The 21749-nt window shown below is 39.9% G+C and overlaps 1 protein-coding gene across 3 annotated transcripts; it reads left to right on the forward strand.

Moving 5' to 3' along the window:
- The first annotated feature begins 4343 nt into the window (after window positions 1–4343).
- On the forward strand, window positions 4344–14553 carry LOC106578037 (CD209 antigen-like protein A). Of its 3 annotated transcripts, none has more exons than XM_014156584.2 (9): window positions 4344–4621; window positions 6060–6140; window positions 6708–6854; window positions 7113–7181; window positions 7475–7537; window positions 9306–9389; window positions 9716–9882; window positions 11103–11236; window positions 12691–14553. In XM_014156584.2, exons 1-9 carry the CDS (start codon window positions 4534–4536, stop codon window positions 12869–12871), a joined length of 1014 nt encoding a protein of 337 aa, XP_014012059.1. In that variant the 5' UTR covers window positions 4344–4533; the 3' UTR covers window positions 12872–14553. The 3 variants fall into 3 exon arrangements, with proteins under 3 accessions (XP_014012059.1, XP_014012061.1, XP_014012058.1); XM_014156583.2 differs by having other exon boundaries at window positions 4372–4621; window positions 6057–6140; XM_014156586.2 differs by lacking the exon at window positions 6060–6140 and having other exon boundaries at window positions 4368–4621.
- The last annotated feature ends 7196 nt before the right edge of the window (window positions 14554–21749 follow it).

Below are 21749 nucleotides of genomic sequence, written 5' to 3' on the forward strand. Positions count from 1 at the left end.
GACGGGAAAACATGCTGGAAAGACCTGACAAGTGAAGACGAACTGGCAACAGAGAAACACTGGGGATAATGAGGAAGATAGGCAACACCTGGACGGGGTGGAGACAAGCACAAAGACAGGTGAAACAGATCAGGGTGTGACAGTATGTGTGGGGTACAGAGATGAAGTAGTCATTAAAAGTCATTGATAAGCACATTTACGCCATCATTTATTTAGGCTTGCAATAAAAAAGGGGTCGAATACTTATTGGCATATATAAGACACTTATAAGACATTTCAGATTTCATTTTTATTAATTTGTAAATCTTTAGAAAAACATAATTTCACTTTGACATTTCGTGGATTGTGTGTAGGCCATTGACAAAAAATACACATTTAATCAATTTTAAATTCAGGCTGTAACACAACAAAATGTGGAAAAAGTCAAGGGGTGTGAATATCTTCTGAATGCACTGTATATTGTGTGTTCCCCCCCCAAAATGGGGAAATTGTTTTTTAAATGATTGCTCAGAGAAGAGATTGTGTTTGGGCTAGGCGTCCCGCTAGTGGGACAACTTCCAATGAAACTGGAGGGAGTGCAATTCAAATAAATAATCATAAAAATTGTGGATATTAAGTATTTAGGAACATACAAGTGTCTTATATCGGTTAAAAGCTTAAATTATTGTTAATCTAACTGCACTGTCCGATTTACAGTAGGCTTTACAGCGAAAGCATTCCATGCGATTGTTTGAGGATGGCGCCCCACATCAAAATATTTTTCAACCAGCATAGGTTTCATAAATTCACAAATAGCGATTAAATATTCACTTACTTTTTGAAAATATTCCTCTGATTTTTCATCCAAAGGGTCCCAGTTACAACATGTAGTGTTGTTAAGTTAGATAAAATCCTTCTTTATATCCCAAAAAGTCAGTTTAGTTGGCGCCATTGATTTGAGTAATCCACTCGTTCAACATGCAGAGAAAGGAATCCAAAAATCTACAGCTAAACTTTGTTAAAACAAGTCAAAATACTATTTAATCCTCAGGTACCCTAAAATGTAATTAAACTATAATATTTCATACGGAAAGAAGTATGTTCAATAGGAAAATGATATTAGCAGGTGTGCATCCTCTTCATCACACGCGCACAGACTGATTTCCAAGTCTGTATCCCAGTACTAAAGCTCATAATTCTTCCTCGTTTGGGAAGAAACAAGCCTGAAACCTTGAACAAAGCCTACTGACATCCAGTGGAAACCATAGGAATTGCATGCTGGGAGCTAGATTAAATATTTTCCCGATACGTTCTAATGGAAGAGCAAGGGCTCTCCAAAAAAAAATTCAGGTTGGTTTTTCTTTAGATATTCTCCTACCATATCTATTTTGTTATAGTCTCCTACATTATTTGAACATTTCTACAAACTACAGAGTGTTTTCTTTCCAATGGTACCAATTATATTCATATCCTGGCTTCAGGGCCTGAGCAACAGGCAGTTTACTTTGGGCACGTCAGTCAGGCGGAAATGAATAAAAATTGACCCTAGGCTGAAGAAGAATTATAAAACAAATTCTCAAAAAAGTAGGAGTCAAAATGATTGTTCGTTTTAGTTGTTTTTCAGATTATTTTATGCCCAATAGAAATTAATGGTAAGTAATGTATTTTGTCATTTTGGAGTCACCTTTACCGTAACCAAGAATAGAAGACATGCGAAACTCCCCTGTTTTTGGTAATGGTGAGAGGTTAATACCCCCGAGACATGCTATCTTTGACACTCTGTAACTTTCTCACTCATCATTATTCACAATTCAATCAGGATTATCTATAAGCGTGATAGCAGCCACATTAATGTAAGTGTTGAGAAACATATTCTATACTTATTAATAATCAAAATGACTCCAAAATGACACAATATATGAAATACCATTAATTTTTGTTAGGCACAAACTAATCTGAAACACAACCAAAACGAACTGCAAATGCATCTCACAAAATTGATATAGTCATTGCGTGCTACAAATATGGGACCAAACACTAAACTTTTGACTACTTTATTTATGAATCTTTAGGGGTGTCTATAATTTTGACCCCTACCTTTTAGAGAGAAAAAAATAACTTGTTAAACAAAATATCTTTCTCTGTGCAATTGTATTGGTATAAAATTACATAAATTCCCCCTTTCTTTGTTTGAAATATATTTCAGAATTTGAATGAGTTATTTATACAGTCATTATTGCTCATCTTTATCAAGGGTGTCAATAATCTCGGTCCCAACTGTAACTATCTGGAGGTAAACTGTGTGTATATCTTGAGAAATGAATATGACAAGTGAAATACAGTATACTGTACTGTTTAATAGCATTGCCAAAAAAGCAACACACCCTTTTTCCATGTATAGGCCTGCTCATCAGCATCTACAACCATTTCTCTATATGTCTCTCTCTCTCTGCCCACAGTGGAAAAAGACAGCTTCACACACACCACCCTCCTTCACAAACCCTCACTGCTAAAGAGGAAGGGATCAAACCATAACCACTCAACTCATCTCTGTTTGAGGAGGGTTGTTGGTTTGTGGTCACTATGACAAACTAGTGTAAAGTTTCTCAGCCTTTGTGCACAGTATTTTGTGTCTTGAGAGGCATAGACACAAACAACTGACTTAAGTAGTCCAACCTTTGTTTTTAATCAGTCAAAAAGCTTACCATTAAAAACAATTGTCACAGTTTCGGTCTGCTTATAATCCTGAAAGGTGCAATATTCAGAAATTGCTTCACCATTTCCTGTATGAAAAAATTCGAATAGTTTGCCTAATTTCCATTTATGTGACAGAACCAGTTTTACCATCTAAACCGCTGTGACCAAAGTAACCAAAACTATTGTATTTCAGCTGGTGTACAAAACCGAAAGTAAAAGACGAGAAAATGTAATTTAAGAACGGGAAGGATAGAAATGGCGCCCATGGAACAGATCTACCTTACAACTTCTTAGACATGCTTTCAATGAGAATGACAGATCTATAACTCACAATTCTATGTGAATGTGGTGGAGTTACCCAAAAAGTTACATATTGCAGCTTTAAGGCGTGGCTCTCCCATAGACACCAATGTGATAGCAGCTGGGATTGATCTGATTAATTCATAGACTGACTGCATATGAAGCACAAAAAAGGAGCTAGTGAGATATCTCGCATATTCTTAAGTCTCTGCTACTACCACTGCTGATGATTACGTAACTATTGTAAATAATGGGACTGATGAGACACCTAGTGGAATGTAGTGGATTGGATGTACACTACAGTACACACAGACAGTATCATATGAATGTAATGTGGACAGCTGTTGACAGTATCTTTTCAGTTAGATGGTTCTAGAGCTCAACATGCCTTCTCCATGTAACACATTACAGAGTTCTTTCATCTGACAACAGTAACATGACATTGGTGCACTGACACACATCTCTCTTTTTGTTGAGTCATGCTAGAATAACACAGTGGGAAACAGTAATATTTGTCAAATGTATTGTAGGACATGCTTGGTAGTAATAGTAGTAGAAGTAATTTAGTTTTTCAGACACATAGGTCCATATTTGGTCATTTTAAAACCATGAAAGAGGATCAAATGACCAATATCTCATCTGAATACACCTCACCACATCATTTACCTGCCTTGGACAACAGGCTGCAGACACAGTATGTAAATATGACAACAGTGTCACTGTCACCAATTATACAAATAGATTTACAGAAAACAACAGTTGCTTCCACAGCTGTCAGTATCGAGCTCCAAGAGAGCCCTCAAAAAGAGTCAAATTGACAGGAGCTGTCATTATAAAATGATTATTATAACACATTATTTGATGATATCTGATGTTCTATAATATATTAGGATTATATAAATAATGTATTATCTGCTGGCTCTCTTTAACCATCTATCATGAATGAAACTTATCTGAAATATAATATTTTATATCGCTACATGATTACAGCTAGCTAGAATCCTACCTACAGTAAATTCTACAGGCCATGTTTGAATGACGATGACAAGCCAAGTGTCTTGGTACTGCTATTAGAAATTATATCAGTAATACAGTTCAATGACAGGGTTGCTAGTTTCCAACATATTCAAATGATGTTCTAGTTTACCTCATATTCAAATGAAGCCCAGCTGTAAATAGGAACTGAATATGAGTTTTTTATTGCACCTCCCTACACTGCAGTTACTCATCATTCTCCTGGGACGTGTGGGTGTGTGTGCGGGCATTCGTGTGTGTGTGTGTGTGTGTGTGTGTGTGTGTGTGTGTGTGTGTGTGTGTGTGTGTGTGTGTGTGTGTGTGTGTGTGTGTGTGTGTGTGTGTGTGTGTGTGTGTGTGTGTGTGTGTGAGAATGTTATTTACATAACATCCTGTGTATTCCGTAACAGTTGTGTTTGTGTACTACTAGTGTGTGTGTGGTTGAGTGTCTGAGTGTTTGTGGGATTTGAATGAGTGAGTGTGTGATGTTGAGGGCCTTTTTCCTCTTCTGGTCTCCACTTTGAAAGAGGACTTAAAGTAGTGATGATGTCTGGTGAAATCATCTACTCCGATGTTACATTCACTCGGCATCAGAACCAAGATACTAGAGCAGAAAGTGAAGTTTCTAATGGTGAGTTCTCTCTCACTTATAGCGCTTTATTAGTTTTCAAGCATAAGTTTACAATACGACATTTCATCACTTTGGGGGCGAGGGTGGAGATGTTATAATTCAACAAGGAGTTAGTAACAGAAGAAGGCTGTATAGACTGTTATTAACTGGTTAAAGTTATAGTGATGATGATTTACTGTGTGGTTGTGTTACGAACAATAACTGTGTAAACCCAGGGGCTATAGGGAAAAGAAGACAGTATCTTGGTTGGATCAATATGAACTTTTCTGAAGTGTATTTGTAACTGTACTTATTAATATGAATTTGTACTATATGTTTAACATGTGGTATTGTATGAGACACTGGGCATCTCTTTTAGAATGTACTATAGCATAATTATGTATAGTGCAATGTTTGTGTTTTATTAATGACTTTCAGACATGTTCATTTCCTTTTGAATACATTCCACACGACCTCAACAATGGTTCTCCATATAGAATCCTATTTTAAAGGATATGTACAGTATTAGTGCAATGTAAAGGGCATGAGAAGATGAAAGTTCCATCTAAATGAGTTATTAGTCACACTCTAGACGTATCTGTTGGATTTCACACTGTGAACCAACTTCCAGACAGACAGACAGACAGACAGACAGACAGACAGACAGACAGACAGACAGACAGACAGACAGACAGACAGACAGACAGACAGACAGACAGACAGACAGACAGACAGACAGACAGACAGACAGACAGACAGAATCAACCTTTAACATTTGGTTTATGGCCAAAAGTATTTCCTCATTTCTCATAACAATATGTCAGCTTTTCTTCAGATATGTTGAATTAGAATATTAGACACTGTATATTTTGGTTAGTGACCCTAACAGTTAATAAAGTGATTTGCATGTTAGACCTTCCAGTCAAGGAACTGTAACCTAGTAGAGCTCAAAGGAAAGAATGTTGATATAGTGGATTGTAAGAGAGGAACTAGAATGGTATATTTCTAAAATAATATTGAGATAGCAGATTGTGAGAGAGGAACTAGAATGGTACAATTCTAATAGAATGTTGAGATAGTGGATTGTGAGAGAGAAACTAGAATGGTACAATTCTAATATAATGTTGAGATAGTGGATTGTGAGAGAGGAACTAGAATGGTATATTTCTAAAATAATATTGAGATAGTGGATTGTAAGAGAGGAACTAGAATGGCACAATTCTAACAGAATGTTGAGACAGTGGATTGTGGGAGAGGAACTAGAATGGTACAATTCTAAAAGAATGTTGAGACAGTGGATTGTGGGAGAGGAACTAGAATAATACAATTCTAATAGGTGGTAATCACCATGAGGTTGGTTTTAAGGAAATAATATAATCACGCATTTGGTGCAATATATATAAAATAAGTGAAAAAAGGAACCATCTCTTTCTTCATCTCTCTGTAACCATGGGAGTAGCCGAACGTGAAGAAGATGTCACATACTCTGAGGTTAGAAGACCGGGAGGTAGAGCTAGTGAGCAGGAGGATCCTGGGGAAGGTGAGGTGTGTGTGTGTTACAGTTAGCTAAGGGTTACATTAAATACCCCTTATTTAACCTGTTAGGTTCTAATTTTCAGAGTCAATAACTCACAGACACTAGAGAATCTTTAATCAAGTTTAATTCTTCCCAAAGGTTCATTACAGCTGTAATTCAGACAAAAACATGTTCTCACCATCACAAGTATATATACTCCAATTTGGACACTCCTTCTTTCCAATCCTTACATCTTATGGTTCCACAGGAAGAGGGTACTATGATAATAAACCCTTATTACTCCCTTCAGGGGATCTGACCTGACCTCAACCCCTCCTTCGCCTAATCCACAGATGTCCATCCGCTTCCCCTATAGCAATCCTGTGATCTCCCCCCGTCCACCCAACACATTCCAAACCATCTGTCTTTCTACAGAGACCCATTACCTCTTGACATAAAACCCAGTCTCTTTCACTCCTTATAGACTATGCGTCTGATCTATCATGTCTTTAATATCTCAATGTTCAAAGTTTACCCCGAATCTAACAAACCTTATGACCCTTTAACCTCTGACACCCACTCCTTTTACAGGAAGGGACCCTGGCAATAGTGACCCCACTCCCCCAGTGGGGTCAAAGGCTACAATCCCTGAGGGAGGGTCTGGGAGCGTTCCTGTGGCGACCCTGGTGTGTCTCTGTGTTCTACTGTTGGGCCTGGCTATCACTCTGGGAGTCCTCTGTGAGTATAGAAACATTTCACTGAACCCTTTTGCACTACTGAACCCTTTTACACTACTGAACCCTTTTACACTACTGAACTGAACTGGACTGGTTATGCATCCACCATAGTTGCTGGCCTGGAACTCTGCTGAAAATGACAATGTGCCAAAAAAATATCCAAGCCAGCCCAGACCAGTACATTTCAGGTTGGTACGATAGTGTGAAACACAAGAGAAAAATAACATCCCTCCATCTTGTCTCATTGTCTCTGTTCCAGATGGTTCCAATATGACTAGTCTTCAAGCTGAGGAGGCTCGCTTTGCCCAGATGAAAGAGAATCTAACAGGTGAGAATATCAATGATCCAGAGATCTTTACCATGATCAACCCCTTATATAAATGTTGGAGAGACCCCTTCATATAAATCATTAAAATGCAGTTTGTCAATGGGGGTGTGTGGCTCAGATTAAAATACTGCCGTTTCGCTGTAATAGATTAATAAAATATTGTTTAATTTGAATAGGACTATTGTTTGTTAATAGGTCATTCTAGCTTGGTCAAGGTTTACTTACTTACTTTATGGTTAGATGTGTAAATAAATGCATGTTATTCCTCCATATTATTTGCTCTTTCATAACAGGGAAACTGCATGAACTGCAAGACAACTATAAGAGACTGCAGAATGAGACCCACAACATAACAGGTAGGTAGTCTAGAACAGGACTCAACTGACATGGGACTGACTGGCCACAATGCTCCTATTCATATCATATATTCATTAATTATTAACGTGAAGTTCAAAAGTGGAAGTTGAACCCAATTTAACTCAAACTTCTCATTTCCTTACAAAGTTCCATGTTATCAAGGTTACGAATACATTTACAGTAGTATTGCTTCCCCAAAACATGTTCTTTGAATATTGTATATGCTATCATTGTACTGTATATGAGGAAGCAGAGGGGTTTTACATGACCAGGAAAGACTTCTGGTCCTAATGGAAACCTAGTCATATCAGTGTGGTGAAGTGTATTGGAAAGTAATTGTGTGTAAGGACCGACGCTGGAGACGAGAAGCAGCTACGGGGAGTTGACATTTAATTAGGAACAGACAAAGAGCAAGACAGAAACAGCGTCAGCGACAAACGACAATCAATGCAGCAGCGGGGAACAGAGATGGGGAAATGACAAATATAGGGAAGGTATTAAATAGGTGATTGAGTCCAATAATGCGTTGATGTGCGTGACGGGGAAAGGCAGGTGTTCATACTGATGGTGGCAGGAGTGCGTAAAGCTGGGGAGCCTGGCGCCTTTGAGTGCCAGGAAGGGGGAGCGGGAGCAGGCGTGACAATTTTGTACTTCAAATGTTTTGTTCGTCAAATACATACCTTTGTATTATGGTCTTAATTAAACAGTTATTTTATAATAAAGGAAAATATATTTAAAAAATATATGTATATATTTTGATTTGATTAACACTTTTTTGTTACTACATGATTCCATATGTGTTTTTTCATAGTTTTAATGTCTTTACTATTATTCTACAATGTAGAATATAGTAAAAATTTAAGAAAAACCCTTGAATGAGTAGGTGTGTCCAAACTTTTGACTGGTACTGTACATATTTTAAATAATATATACACTACCGTTCAAAAGTTTGGGGTCACTAAGAAAGCACATTTTTGGTCCATTAAAATAACATCAAATTGATCAGAAATACAGTGTAGGCATTGTTAATTTTGTAAATGACTATTGTTGCTGGAAATGACAGATGTTTTATTGAATATCTACATAGGCGTACAGAGGCCCATTGTCTGCAACCATCACTCCTGTGTTCCAATGACACGTTGTGTTAGTTAGTCCAAGTTTATAATTTTACAAGTCTAATTGATCATTAGAAAACCCTTTTGCAATTATGTTAGCACAGCTGAAAACTGTTGTCTGATTAAAGAAGCAATAAAACTGGCATTCTTTAGACTAGTTGAGTATCTGGAGCATCAGCCTTCGTGGGTTCGATTACAGGCTCAAAATGGCCAGAAACAAAGCCCTTTCTTCTGAAACTCATCAGTCTATTCTTGTTCAGAGAAATGAAGGCTATTCCATGCGAGAAATTGCCAAGAAACTGGAGATCTCGTACAACGCTGTGTATTACTCCTTTCACAGAACAGCGCAAACTGGCTCTAACCAGAATAGAAAGTGTAGTGGGAGGCCCCGGTGCTCAACTGAGCAAGAGGACAAGTACATTAGAGTGTCTAGTTTGAGAAACAGACACCTCACAAGTCCTCAACTGGCAGCTTCATTAAATAGTACCCGCAAAACACCAGTCTCAACGTCAACAATGAAGAGGCAACTCCGGGATGCTGGCCTTCTAGGCAGAGTTGCAAAGAAAAAGCCATATCTCAGACTGGCCAATAAAAATAAAAGATTAAGATGGGAAAAATATTCTAATAAGATATCAATCTATTCTGTTCTTAGTCCAGAGAGAGCTGTTATCCTCAGAGCTACAAGAATGTAATGCCAACCTTACTAGGGTCAAAGATCTCCTGGCAACCATCCAAGGTTAGTTCTATCCTCCTCCCATGCATGAGAGTACAAAAGTGGATGCCTCATGGACAGTTATAATATACCATATATTGTAGTACTGAATATTATACTGTATTATATTGTACTTATATTATTATGCTGTATTTACTAGATATACATATAAATATAGGATATACTGTAGTACTGAATATTATACTGTATTTTACTGTATATCCTGGATATACATATAAATACAGTATATACCGTAGTACTGTAGTAAGTGATCAAATACAAATTGCATCTCATTGTCTCTTGTCTCCTTGTCTTCTGGTGCATTCTTGTCTCTCCTCTCTCTCTTACAGGGAATCAGAAGAGATGTAATACCAGTCAGCTGTGTTCTCCTGGCTGGGAGTTCTACAATGGATCATGTTACTACTTCTCTAAAAACAAACTGACCTGGGAACAGAGTCAGTACGCCTGCATCCACGATGGAGGACATCTGGTCATCATAGAGAGTCAGCAGGAGCAGGTAAGATTGGAGGTGTAGTACACTATATATACAAAATTACATGGACACCTTTTGAAGTTAGTCAATTAGTTAATTTCAGCCACACCCATTGCTGACAGGTGTATAAAATAGATGACACAGCCATGCAACCTCCATAGACAAACATTGGCAGTTGAATGGCCTTACTGAAGAGCTCAGTGACTTTCAACGTGGCACCGTCATAGGATGCCACCTTTCCAACAGTCAGTTCCATTTTTGCCCTGCTAAGGCTGCCCTGGTCAACTGTGACTGCTGTTATTGTGAAGTGGAAATGTATAGGAGTAACAGCGTCTCAGCCGCAAAGTGGTAGGTCACACAAGCTCACAGAACGGGACCACAAAGTGTTGAAGCGCATAGCAGTCCGGACGAATCTGCGTTTGGTGGATGCCAGGAGAGCGCTACCTGTCCCAATGCATAGTGCCAACTGTAAAATCTGGGGCTGTTTTTCATGGTTCGGCCTAGGTCCCTTAGTTCCAGTTATGGAAAATCTTGAAGCTACATAATACAATGACATTCTAAACAATTTTGTGCTTCCAACTTTGTGGCTACAGTTTGGGGAAGGCCCTTTCCTGTTTCAGCATGTCAATGCCCCCATGCACAAAGTGAGGTCCGTACAGAAATGGTTTGTCGAGATCGGTGTGGAAGAACTTGACGGGCCTGCTCAGAGCCCTGACCTCAACTCCATCGAACACCTTTGGGATGAATTGGAATGTCGACTGCGTGCCAGGCCTAATCGCCCAACATCAGTGCCTGACCTCAATAAGGCTCTTGTGGCTTAATGGAATTAAGTCCCCACAGCAATGTTCCAACATCTCGTGGAAAGCCTTCCCAGAAGAGTGGAGGCTGTTATAGAAGCAAAAGGAGGACCAAGTCCATATTAATGCCCATGATTTTGGAATGAGATGTTTGACCAGCAGGTGTCCACTTACTTTTAGTAATTTAGTGTAATTAATTGCTACATGACTCACACATAACGGGCAGACTTCAAGTTAGGATACAGCCTTCTTTTAGTGTCTCTCTGTGTTTTGCATGTCTGTCTCAATTGGTTGATTTTAGTGGAAAGCAGACAGGGCTCTCGCTCTTCAAGTTAAAAATATACTTTATTTAGAATAGTATAAAAAATGAACGTTCAGCCATCAAGGCTTTCATCAGGATGAGAACCGTTGGTCTATTGGTTGACGAACGTGTGGTTTTCTCCATAGGAGTTTCTAAAACAGAGAGTGGTAACACTTGGAATTGATCCTTATGAACACAGCCCCTGGATTGGACTGACAGATGAGAAGCAAGAGAATGTGTGGGTGTGGATGGACAATACAACTCTTAATGAGAACCTCAAGTAAGGATGTTTGTAAGGCATAGATTTGCACGCATCTACACTCACAGGAACGCGCTTCACATGCAAACACACACACAAGGACAAATCAGCTGTACACTCAAAAGCACAGCGTTGTATATATAGTTTTGTAAGCCTTGTACAGTTGAGGCCAAATATATTGGCACCCTTGCACTTTTATGAAATAATTCCATATTTCTTCTCAAATAAGTTGAAATAGAAAAAATACCTTTGATATCCACACTTTGTTATTGGATTTTCATGGCATCGACAATGTGCTTGAAGCTAGGACTTGATTGCGCAGCCTTTGGCCAACATAACTGAAGACAAATGCTTCTTGTAGCCACCAATGAGCTTGCTGCCCCATTTCTACTGGCAATTTGTCCCAGTATTTAGCAGCAAACCTCTCTAATTCTTCAATGTTTGAGGGGTGCCCTCCACCAGCTGCTTTGATGGCCGGCAGTTAGCCTAGCGGCAGTTATAGCGGCAGTTATAGCGGCAGTTATAGCGGCAGTTAGCCTAGCGGCAGTTAGCCTATCGGCAGTTAGCCTAGCGAATAGAGCTAAACCGAAAGGTTGCTGATTGGAATACCCAAGGTGAAAGAATCTGCTGATGTGCCTTTGAGCTTAGTTTGCGGAGGACTACTTTAGCTGACCCTGTAAAACAACACATTTCACTACACCTATCCGGTGACAATAAAACATTTTTGGGAGGATATCGCCAATTAATTTTGGATGTGATTCAGATCTGGACTCATTGCTGGCCACTCTAGAACAGTCCAGCGTTTCTTCCTGAACCATTTCTGGGTGCTTTTTGATGTGTGTTTGGGGTCGTTGTCCTACTGGAAGACCCACAACCTTCAATGGAGACCCAGTTTTTGGACACTTGGTTTAACATTGGACTCCAAAACACCTTGATAATCTGCTGATTTCATGACGCCTTGCTCATGTTCAAGGCCCCCAGGACGAGATGCAAACCTCCCCCATGTTTGATTGTAGGGAGGGTGTTATTTTCATTGAATGCTTAATTTGGTCATTGGTAAACACAGTGCTGATCTGTAACTCAAGTTTAGTTTTGTTTGTTTGTGGCCAGCGAAGAGTCCAGATCTAAATCACATCCATAACCTATTGCCAGATCAGAAAACAGCATTTGGTGGAGGGCACCCTTCAAATTGAAGAATTAGAGCAGTTTGTTGCTAAATACTGGGCCAAATTGCCAGTCGAAAGGTGCAACAGATTATTGATGGCTTCAAGAAGCATTTGTCTGGAGTGATCTTGGCCAAAGGCTATGCAACCAAGTACTAGCTCAGGGGTGCCAATAATTTAGTCCATGCCATTTGTCTTTATTTTCAAAATTAAAATTGTAAAAATCCATGGTGCCAATATATTTGGTCGCAAATATTTATTTATTCTGGGACATACTGTATGGAGTAATGGGTTCTCTTCTCCCTTTTCTAGATACTGGGACTATGGCGAACCAAATAACCACGGGCCTATTGGTGAAGTAGAAAACTGTGTCCGAATTGGTCAAACATGTCACAATAAACTAAATTGTTGGTTTGACTTTCCATGTGCCGATCCATCTAAGAGAATCTGTGAGAGTCGGGCAGTCTGTGAAAGTCGGGCAGCCACTCCATAGTGAAGCCAAATGTAGTGTATTGAATGAGTAACCAGCACATGGCACCATATTGTTGGGTAGGACAGCATAAAAGGCCAGTTTCCTAGACACAGATCAAACCTACACTCTTAGAAAAAAGGGTTCCAAAAGGGTTTTTCAGCTGTCCCCATAGGAGAACCATTTTTGACTCCAGGTAGAACACTTTTGTGTTCTGTGTAGATGAAGAACTCTCTGTTGAAAGGGTTCTACATGGAACCCAAAAGGATTCTACCTGGAACCAAAAACACTACTTCAAAGGGTTTTCCTATGGGGATAGACAAAAAAATATTTTAGGTTCTAGATAGCCCCTTTTTTTTCTAAGAGTGTATTGCTGGACTAAACATGTTCAATGTCATTTTGATTAATGCAGAGTACTACCTTTATTTGAGCTTTTGTCCACACAACAAATATTTCTGCTTTTAGCTATAATTGACTGTCATACCTGTGTGGTTCCTCCACATAGCCAGCTGGATCTGACAGATCCTACTGAAATGGATTTAACTTTTCTATTTATATTGGTAAATATGTTTTCTCATGTAACATTTGACATTTTAGTTCATTAACAGACGCTCTTGTCCACAGTGACCTACAATTAGTGCATTTTAGTGAATAATTAGATATACAGATCAATACAGTAGTATTAGAGAACATATTTAACCTGTATGGTTTAGTCTGTATGGTTTAACCTGTATGGGTTTAGCTTGCATAGTTTTTTAGCCTGTATGGCTTAGCCTGCATGGTTTAGCCTGTATGGCTTAGCCTGTATGGTTTAGACTGTATGGCTTAGCCTGTATGGTTTAGACTGTCATCTCAACCTTCTATTCAGGAAAATGTAACCTTTAGCCTTTGAACTTATTTTTAGTTTTTTTTAAGTTCTCTTCTTCACAATTTCCCATGTGTAAAAAATAAATAAAGTAGTATAAGAAAATAACAATAACAAGGCTTTATACAGAGGGTACCGGTACCAAGTTGTGCAGGTTAGTCGAGGTAATTTCAGGCTGTATCACAACCGACCGTGATAGGGCGGCGCACAATTGGCCCAGCGTCGTCTGGGTTTGGCCGGTGTAGGCCGTCATTGTAAATAAGAATTTGTTCTTAACTGACTTAGTTAAATAAAGGTTAAATAAAATATCTAAACAAAATTGGTAATATGTATATTTAGGTAGGGGTAAAGCGACTATGCATAGATAATAAACAGTGAGTAGCAGCTCTGTAAAATATATATGTATAAACAAAATTATACATGGTTCAATGTGCCAATAAATCAGCACAATCTACTTTTTCAAATTGCCAGCGTCTTGAAGCAAAAATTGGGTTCATGTATTCTGTGCTAATGAACATACAAACAAATTGAGTTCCATTGGATGGCACTCTTGTACCGCTGGTTGCTGGGGGGGACTGTGATTCAGTCTTCTATTTTGATGAAGTGCTCACTTTGTCCACTGGGTGGTGGACTTCCACTGCCGCTCCTGGTCTCCCTGCACTAACGTAGATAGATGTCACCTCAGATCCAAGGGTTTCTGTGGTTTTGGTCTATCTGGTATAGCGTTCACTGGGTTGTCAACTTCTGGAACAACTACCTGTTAGGAGATGAGAAATCATAACAACATTTAAATGATAATTCTTAAAAAATGTGTTTAAACCAAATAAATGATTGACAGAGATGTTACCTGCAGTAGCTGTTCTTCTTTAGGGGATGGCCATGTTTTGGCAGATAGGATACCTCCTACAACAAGGAACACACCAACGAAGAAGAACACACCAATTACACTGCCCACAATGGTGCCAACTGGTAATGCTGAAGTTTGCCCATCCTTCTGACCTACCTGTTGTTCAAAATGTTCCTGGAGAACAATATAACTGCAAAGATGTTAAAACAGTTCAACATTTTTTTAAATTAGACTTATATGTACTCCATGCATTGTGAGTTGGTCTCTGCACCGAAGTGATTTCCCAACTAGCAATGAGGAATCGGCCTAGAAGTGGCCCTCTTCCGGGGGCCCGGAACTGATTGAATCGGCCTGGAATCGGATGTCGGACTCGGCCCAGAATCAAAATGAAGGACTGTCCAGAATCGGCCCAAGTACATCAGGCCTTATCCATCTACCGGAATTTAGCCGACTTTGCCTGCATCTTACAAGAATCCCCCCAGAAGCGGCCCGATGTAAATTTAAATAAATGTATACAAAATTACCTTATTTAGTCATTTTAAATATTACTATTGTACATTTTATACATACAAATTATACCCATCCACAAAAAAATTATAATTGTATTTATTTATTACCCCTTTTTTGTCATATCCAATTGTCTTATCCCATCGCTGCAACTTCTGTACGGCCTCGGGAGAGGCAAAGGTCGATAGCAGACCATGTCAGCGTGCCTGCTCCTGGCACACCACAAGAGTCGCTACAGCACAATGGGACAAGGACATCCCGGCCAGCCAAACTCTCCCCTCACCCAGACGATGCTGGGCCAATTGTGCATTGCCTCATGGGTCTCCCGGTCACGGCCAGCACGGGTATCGAACCAGCATCTGTAGTATCACCCAGTGTCTTAGACCACTGCACCACCTGGAGGTCCCATCCACCAAGTTTTTAATGATTTTCAATTTGCACAAAGTATCAAAATACTAAATACTACTTAAACAGGACTCTTAAAGAATTTAATTTAAATGTTGATTACATTTTTTGATCACAGAAACAATGACAAAATATGGAAAAATAAATAAATAATGAAATGTTAATTATATAAAGCAGCCCGTGTAATCATCTGCCAGAGAGTAGCCACAATCGGCCTGAGCCCCATGTAATACATTTGGGCCACATAACTCACACCGGAATCGGCCCGAGCTCAATCCCCGCATCCTAGCCATAAGTAATACTGCCGACGTCGGCCGAGTCTGACTCTCAGCCGAGTTCCCCAACTCTCAGCCGGAATCGGCCCCAATCCACTGTACTAGCTGGGTTCTGCCACTGCCACTGGAGATGGTGATGTTGACTCTGGTGTGGACAGAGACTGCTGTGACAGTGTGCACTGACCTCCATCGCAGACAGACAGCACCCACACACCTGTAACTGAACAGTTGACTGTGACGTCCAGCAGTAGAGTTAGAGTAGAGAGACAACACCTCCATGACTGGTCTGGAAACAGCTTCTATAAGAACCAGTAGAGTTAAAGTAAAGAGACAACACCTCCATGACTGGTCTGGAAACAGCTTCTATAAGAACCAGTGGATTTGGGAAAGAATGTTGCATGACTTTAGACATTACGATATATTACATGTAAGCAGAAACATGCAGTAGATTGTACCAGAAACGAAACTGCACAAAACTCACCCTGCACTGTTAGTCTGTACATAATAGTTGACTCTTACCAATTTCTCTAATAGGAGGCAATGTAAGTTCCCCTGTCTTTTTCACTCAGATTCATAATGCAGTGTGTGGTTCACTGTATTATAATCCACCTTCTACTTGTATTTTGGAGAGATCTCTTTATCATCAACTATTACAGTACTATTGACCTTCCATCTAAGTCCTTTAAGTTCCTCAGGTGGTTCTGCTACAGTCAGACACACTGAATCTCCCTTCAACCCATTTTTTTATTTAACTAGGCAAGTCAGTTAAGAACAAATTCTTATTTTCACTGCCTAGGAACAGTGGGTTAACTGCCTTGTTCAGGGGCAGAAAGACAGATTTTTACCTTGTCAGCTCGGGGATTCAATCTTGCAACCTTCCGGTTACTAGTCCAAAGCTCTAACCACTAGGCTACCTGCCGCCCCATACTGGTCCTTTGGGGGGACTTCAGCCCAGGTACCTAAAGAGAGAAAGAGGTTGTACCTGTTTTTTCAGCGAGGGATAAAACACCAAAAACAAACCAGGCTAAAACATGAAACTGTGTTCATTTACAATTTACTTTTCAAAGTATTTATCCTTTTTCTTCTGTCCTCAATGCTTAATTCCATTTGGAAAATACAGGCGCACCATTTAGTAGATCTGTCCACTTGACATCTTATCATCTATCTTTACCCCTTTCACGTTGTTGTTATTCACCAAGTGTTCACGGGTCTGATGGCGCCACAACACTATTGGGTTTTTAAAGCAATACAGCCATAACAATGTACATAGAAATACTTTAGACTAAGATGTTGACTTATATCAATAACAAGCAATATAGACAGCACACATGGTTAATATTTGCCATTTACCTCTGCTAAATCACATTAATTAATAAAAGTGCTATTCGTTTTTATAATCAAGACATGGGTGTAATAAATCATGTTTATCTTGAATAAATAAAAATGAAACAAGGTTTTCATCACTATTGATGTGTATTACTTTGAACTGAACAAATTGGAAGGACAAATTTCCTCTGGATTTGAGGTCTTACCAATGCCTTGCCCAGCTCCTCGAGAAAGATCCGTCTCCTCTGGAGCTTCCCTCTGTTCCAATCTGGGTTCAACGCCATCCAGATGACAAACGCGTTGTACACCAAGATGTTGAAGAATATCACAAGTGGCCAGCGTAGGGTTCTTCTTTTGCAGCTGTAGCCAGTCACCAGCTTGTCTAAATTGTCCACCCCTCCTTTTGTGGCATTGTAATCCATTATGTTCCTGGCTACAGATTCTCCCATCCCTATGCAGCGTCTCATGAGTACCACATTTTTGCCTTTCTTTGGCACATAGGACACTAGGGACGTGTCGGCCGTCAACACAAACTTAGAGGAATTGATAGGCTTGTTCCCTGTATTCAACAGCAGAGGTGGCTCTGGCTTGTTTTTTCGTACTGTTCCTACCACCGCCAGCTTCCTCCTGAGGAGCTCCTGTCCCAGCTTGTGCGAAGTAAAAAGTTATCGCATGTGATGTTGTGGCCACAGAGTCCCTGTGTCACGTCCAGGATAACCTGTATTCCTTGGTTCTTCTCAGGGGCTCCTCCATCTGGCTTCCCTGTACACACTTGCAAGTTCCACGCAAATGATGAAGCAGCATCACAGGCAGCCCAGATCTTGATTCCATATTTTGGGGGTTTTGACGGTATGTACTAACTGAAGGGGCAGCGGCCCCTGAATGGCATAAGCTGCTCATCAACAGTAACGTTGGGCCCAGGGTTGTAAAACAGGGGAAGGCGGTCCACCCACTTGTCTCACACTGACCTGATTGCAGCTAGCATGTCTCTCTGCCGCCAAGCTGGTCTGGTGTCTCGGTTATCGAAGTGGATAATCCTGGAAATAATGTGGAAGTTTTCCAGGGACATTGTTGTTCTCTGCCAGTTTCTGCATCCCACAGGGATTCTGTGGATTCCCCATTGGATCTGAAAACACCAGCAAGGATAAGAACCTCAAAGTATGCATGTCTCCAAAAACACGCCTTCCCTCCAAATTAGTACAGTCCAGAATGATTTTCTGGATAGTGTCTGGGATAAACAGTTCAAAAGAAGACTTTATGTCCTGCACATGAGTGACCGCCATCCCCGTTGGTTCTGGTTGCATCTTTATCACATTGGCAGCCATGCAGGGTTGCTCATTCCTTAGGCAAGAAGACCATTCAATTTCACCATTAGTTGACATCCATATTTCTCCTCCTGCAGGCTGCTGATGAGCTGGTTGCTGACAGGCTGGTCCTCAGGCTGGCTGCTGATGCGCTGGTCCTGAAGCTGGCTGAGGGTCAATTTCATCCTCTTCTTCCAACTCACCGCCAGACTCCGAAGACGCTCCTTCCACACTATCTTTTCTCTCTGCAAAAATTATTTCTAAGGCCATCTGAGCAGAGATTATTTTTGCCATTCTGATTGATTGTGGTAAGGAGCCACACATGCAAAGCTATTTATTTGTTGTGTCCCTCCCCCAATATGCACCTGGCTGGGGTAGAATGTGGGAAAATGAGTCAATTGGAGGTGTACCTGTGGATGTATTTCAAGGCATACCTTAAAACTCAGTGCCTCTTTGCTTGACATCACGGGAAAATCAAAAGAAATCAGCCAAGACCTAAGAAAGAAAATTGTAGACCTACACAAGTCTGGTTCATCTTTGGAAGCAATTTCCAAACGCCTGAAGGTACCACGTTCATCTGTACAAACAATAGTATGCAAGTATAAACACCATGGGACCACGCAGCCATCACACGGCTCAGGAAGGAGACGCGTTTGGTCTCCTAGAGATGAACGTACTTTGGTGTGAAAAGTGCACATCAATCCCAGAACAACAGCAAAGGACCTTGTGAAGATGCTGAAGGAAACAGGTACAAAAGTATCTATATACACAGTAAAACGAGCCCTATATCGACGTAACCTGAAAGGCCGCTCTGCAAGGAAGAAGCCACTGATCCAAAACCGCCATAAAAAAAGCCAGACTACAGTTTGCAACTGCACATGGGGACAAAGGTCGTACTTTTTGGAGAAATATCCTCTGGTCTGATGAAACAAAAATAGAACTGTTTGGCCATAATGACCATCGTTATGTTTGGAGGAAAAAGGGGGAGGCTTGCAAGCCGAAGAACACCATCTCAACCATGAGGCACGGGGGGTGGCAGCATCATGTTGTGGGGGTGCTTTGCTGCAAGAGGGACTGGTGCACTTCACAAAATAGATGGCATCATGAGGGTGGAAAATTATGTGGATATATTGAAGCAACATCTCAAGACATCAGTCAGGAAGTTAACCTCTTGCATCTAGACGTTCCGCTAGCGGAACCCCGTTCCGCCAGCGGAACCCCTAGACAACAGCCAATGGCATCGCATGGCGCGAAATACAAAACCAACTAAAATGCCACAATTCAATTTTCTCAAACAATCAAATATTTCACACCATTTTAAAGATAAGACTCTCGTTAATCTAACCACATTGTCCGATTTCAAAAAGGCTTTACAGCGAAAGCAAAACATTAGATTATGTTAGGAGAGTACATAGACACAAATAATCACACAGCCATTTTCCAAGCAAGCATATATGTCACATAAACCCAAACCACAGCTAAATGCAGCACTAACCTTTGATGATCTTCATCAGATGACACTCCTAGGACATTATGTTATACAATACATGCATGTTTTGTTCAATCAAGTTCATATTTATATCAAAAAACAGCTTTTTACATTAGCCTGTGATGTTCAGAACTAACATACCCACCGAAAACTTCTGGTGAATTTACTAAATTACTCATGATAAACGTTGACAAAATACATAACAATTATTTTAAGAATTATAGATACAGAACTCCTTTATGCAATCGCTATGTCCGATTTTAAAATAGCTTTTCGGCAAAAGCACATTTTGCAATATTCTGAGTACATAGCTCGGCCATCAAGGCTAGCTATTCAGACCCGCCAACGTCGGGGCTCAGTAAACTCAGAATTACTATTAGAAAAATTGGATTACCTTTGCTGTTCTTCGTCAGAATGCACTCCCAGGACTTGTACTTCAACATCCATTGGAAGTCTCAGTCAACCAAGAAAAGACCCAGAGGACCAGCACAGAGGCCCTGAAGATATCTAAAGAGACTCCTTGAATCCTTTCTTCCTCATGGAGCATTTTGAATGTGAGTTGAATTTCCAATATGAATAAGGCTTTTATATCTATGTCACGTTTTTAAGTATCTTTATTTTCGTGCATATAGCTTGTCAAAAAGCATTTTTATGACCAAATTCACATTCTTTAGTGGCGACAATTTTTTTTCATGAGTGTTTGAGATTAGGTCCCTGATTGGTCAAAAACCTCTTCAAATATAATTATGTTTGTAGCACAACATATCTTACAGGTAGGCCATTTCTCTCTTTCTCTCTCATCATGTCACAAGCTGGCAGACTCCCAGAGACAGGGCCTCAAAAGTCCCTAGCTCACTCAACTGCCACTCCCCTCTCCATCAGCCATCAGCCCAGAATGCCCTGAAGTCAGAACATCTAAAAGATCATCTGGGAATCCTTTCTTCCTCATTGAGCTTTTTGAAGGTGATTTGAATATTCAATGTGATGTTTGGATATAGATATATATTATTTAAGACATATGTATTCGTTGTTTTCGTTGACATGTATGTTTTTAATTTTTAAATGAAGGCTATTTATCCATTGAGCAGTAGCCGTTGTTTGTATTCATTCTGTTTGTAGACAATAGCTTCTGCCTTCTTAGGTTCCATTTGACTCTCTTATCGTATCAAAACCTCTCTGACTAGAAACTATGATTGGAATCTATGATTAGAAACTATGACAAACTATGATCAAACTATGATAAGAAACTATGACCGACTTTGAAGCCATGTCTGTGGGTGTGAAGATCTATTATGTCATTGTGTAATACTGCTCTCTCTTTCTACTACGTCCCTCAATGTATATCAAAGTAAATAATATTTAACAACGTTTCAATGTTTTGTATTGCAACAGTTCTGATAGACAATGACATCAAATTTATGGGGAATTAGTAATATAATGTGTTACATAGTGTGCATCTGCGATAACTTTATGTAATAGTTTCTCTCTCTCTCTCTCTCTCTCTCTCTCTCTCTCTCTCTCTCTCTCTCTCTCTCTCTCTCTCTCAATTCAATTCAATGGGCTTTATTGGCATGGGAAACATATGTTAACATTGCCAAAGCAAGTGAAGTAGATTATATACAAAAGTGAAATAAACTTCTCTCTCTCTGTCTCTCTCTCGCTGATAAAATACAAATTACACGACATTAACTCCTGAGTGTTGAATTTTTGCCCACTCTATAGCCACCCTGGTTAATATCTGATCCTGCGGGTCATCTATCAGCGTTGGAACATCTTGAATAACAATAAGGGGCACATGTTCTCTTAAATGTGCACCCAGCGCAGCTCTCAGAGCATTGTTCCTCTTTATGTTTAATCCTAGTTTATGACTTATAGGGAGTGTTT

The sequence above is a fragment of the Salmo salar genome, chromosome ssa18, assembly GCF_905237065.1.
Source record: "Salmo salar chromosome ssa18, Ssal_v3.1, whole genome shotgun sequence".
In the NCBI taxonomy this organism is placed as follows: domain Eukaryota; kingdom Metazoa; phylum Chordata; class Actinopteri; order Salmoniformes; family Salmonidae; genus Salmo; species Salmo salar.

What these genes read in the sequence shown, in the direction of transcription:
- LOC106578037 (XM_014156583.2), top strand. Translation starts at nt 4,534, where the DNA reads ATGATGTCTGGTGAAATCATCTACTCCGATGTTACATTCACTCGGCAT. An exon ending in AGAAAGTGAAGTTTCTAATG is followed by an intron (nt 4,622 to 6,056) that starts GTGAGTTCTCTC and finishes TAACCATGGGAG; the next exon opens with TAGCCGAACGTGAAGAAGAT. An exon ending in TCTCCTGGCAACCATCCAAG is followed by an intron (nt 9,390 to 9,715) that starts GTTAGTTCTATC and finishes TCTCTCTTACAG; the next exon opens with GGAATCAGAAGAGATGTAAT.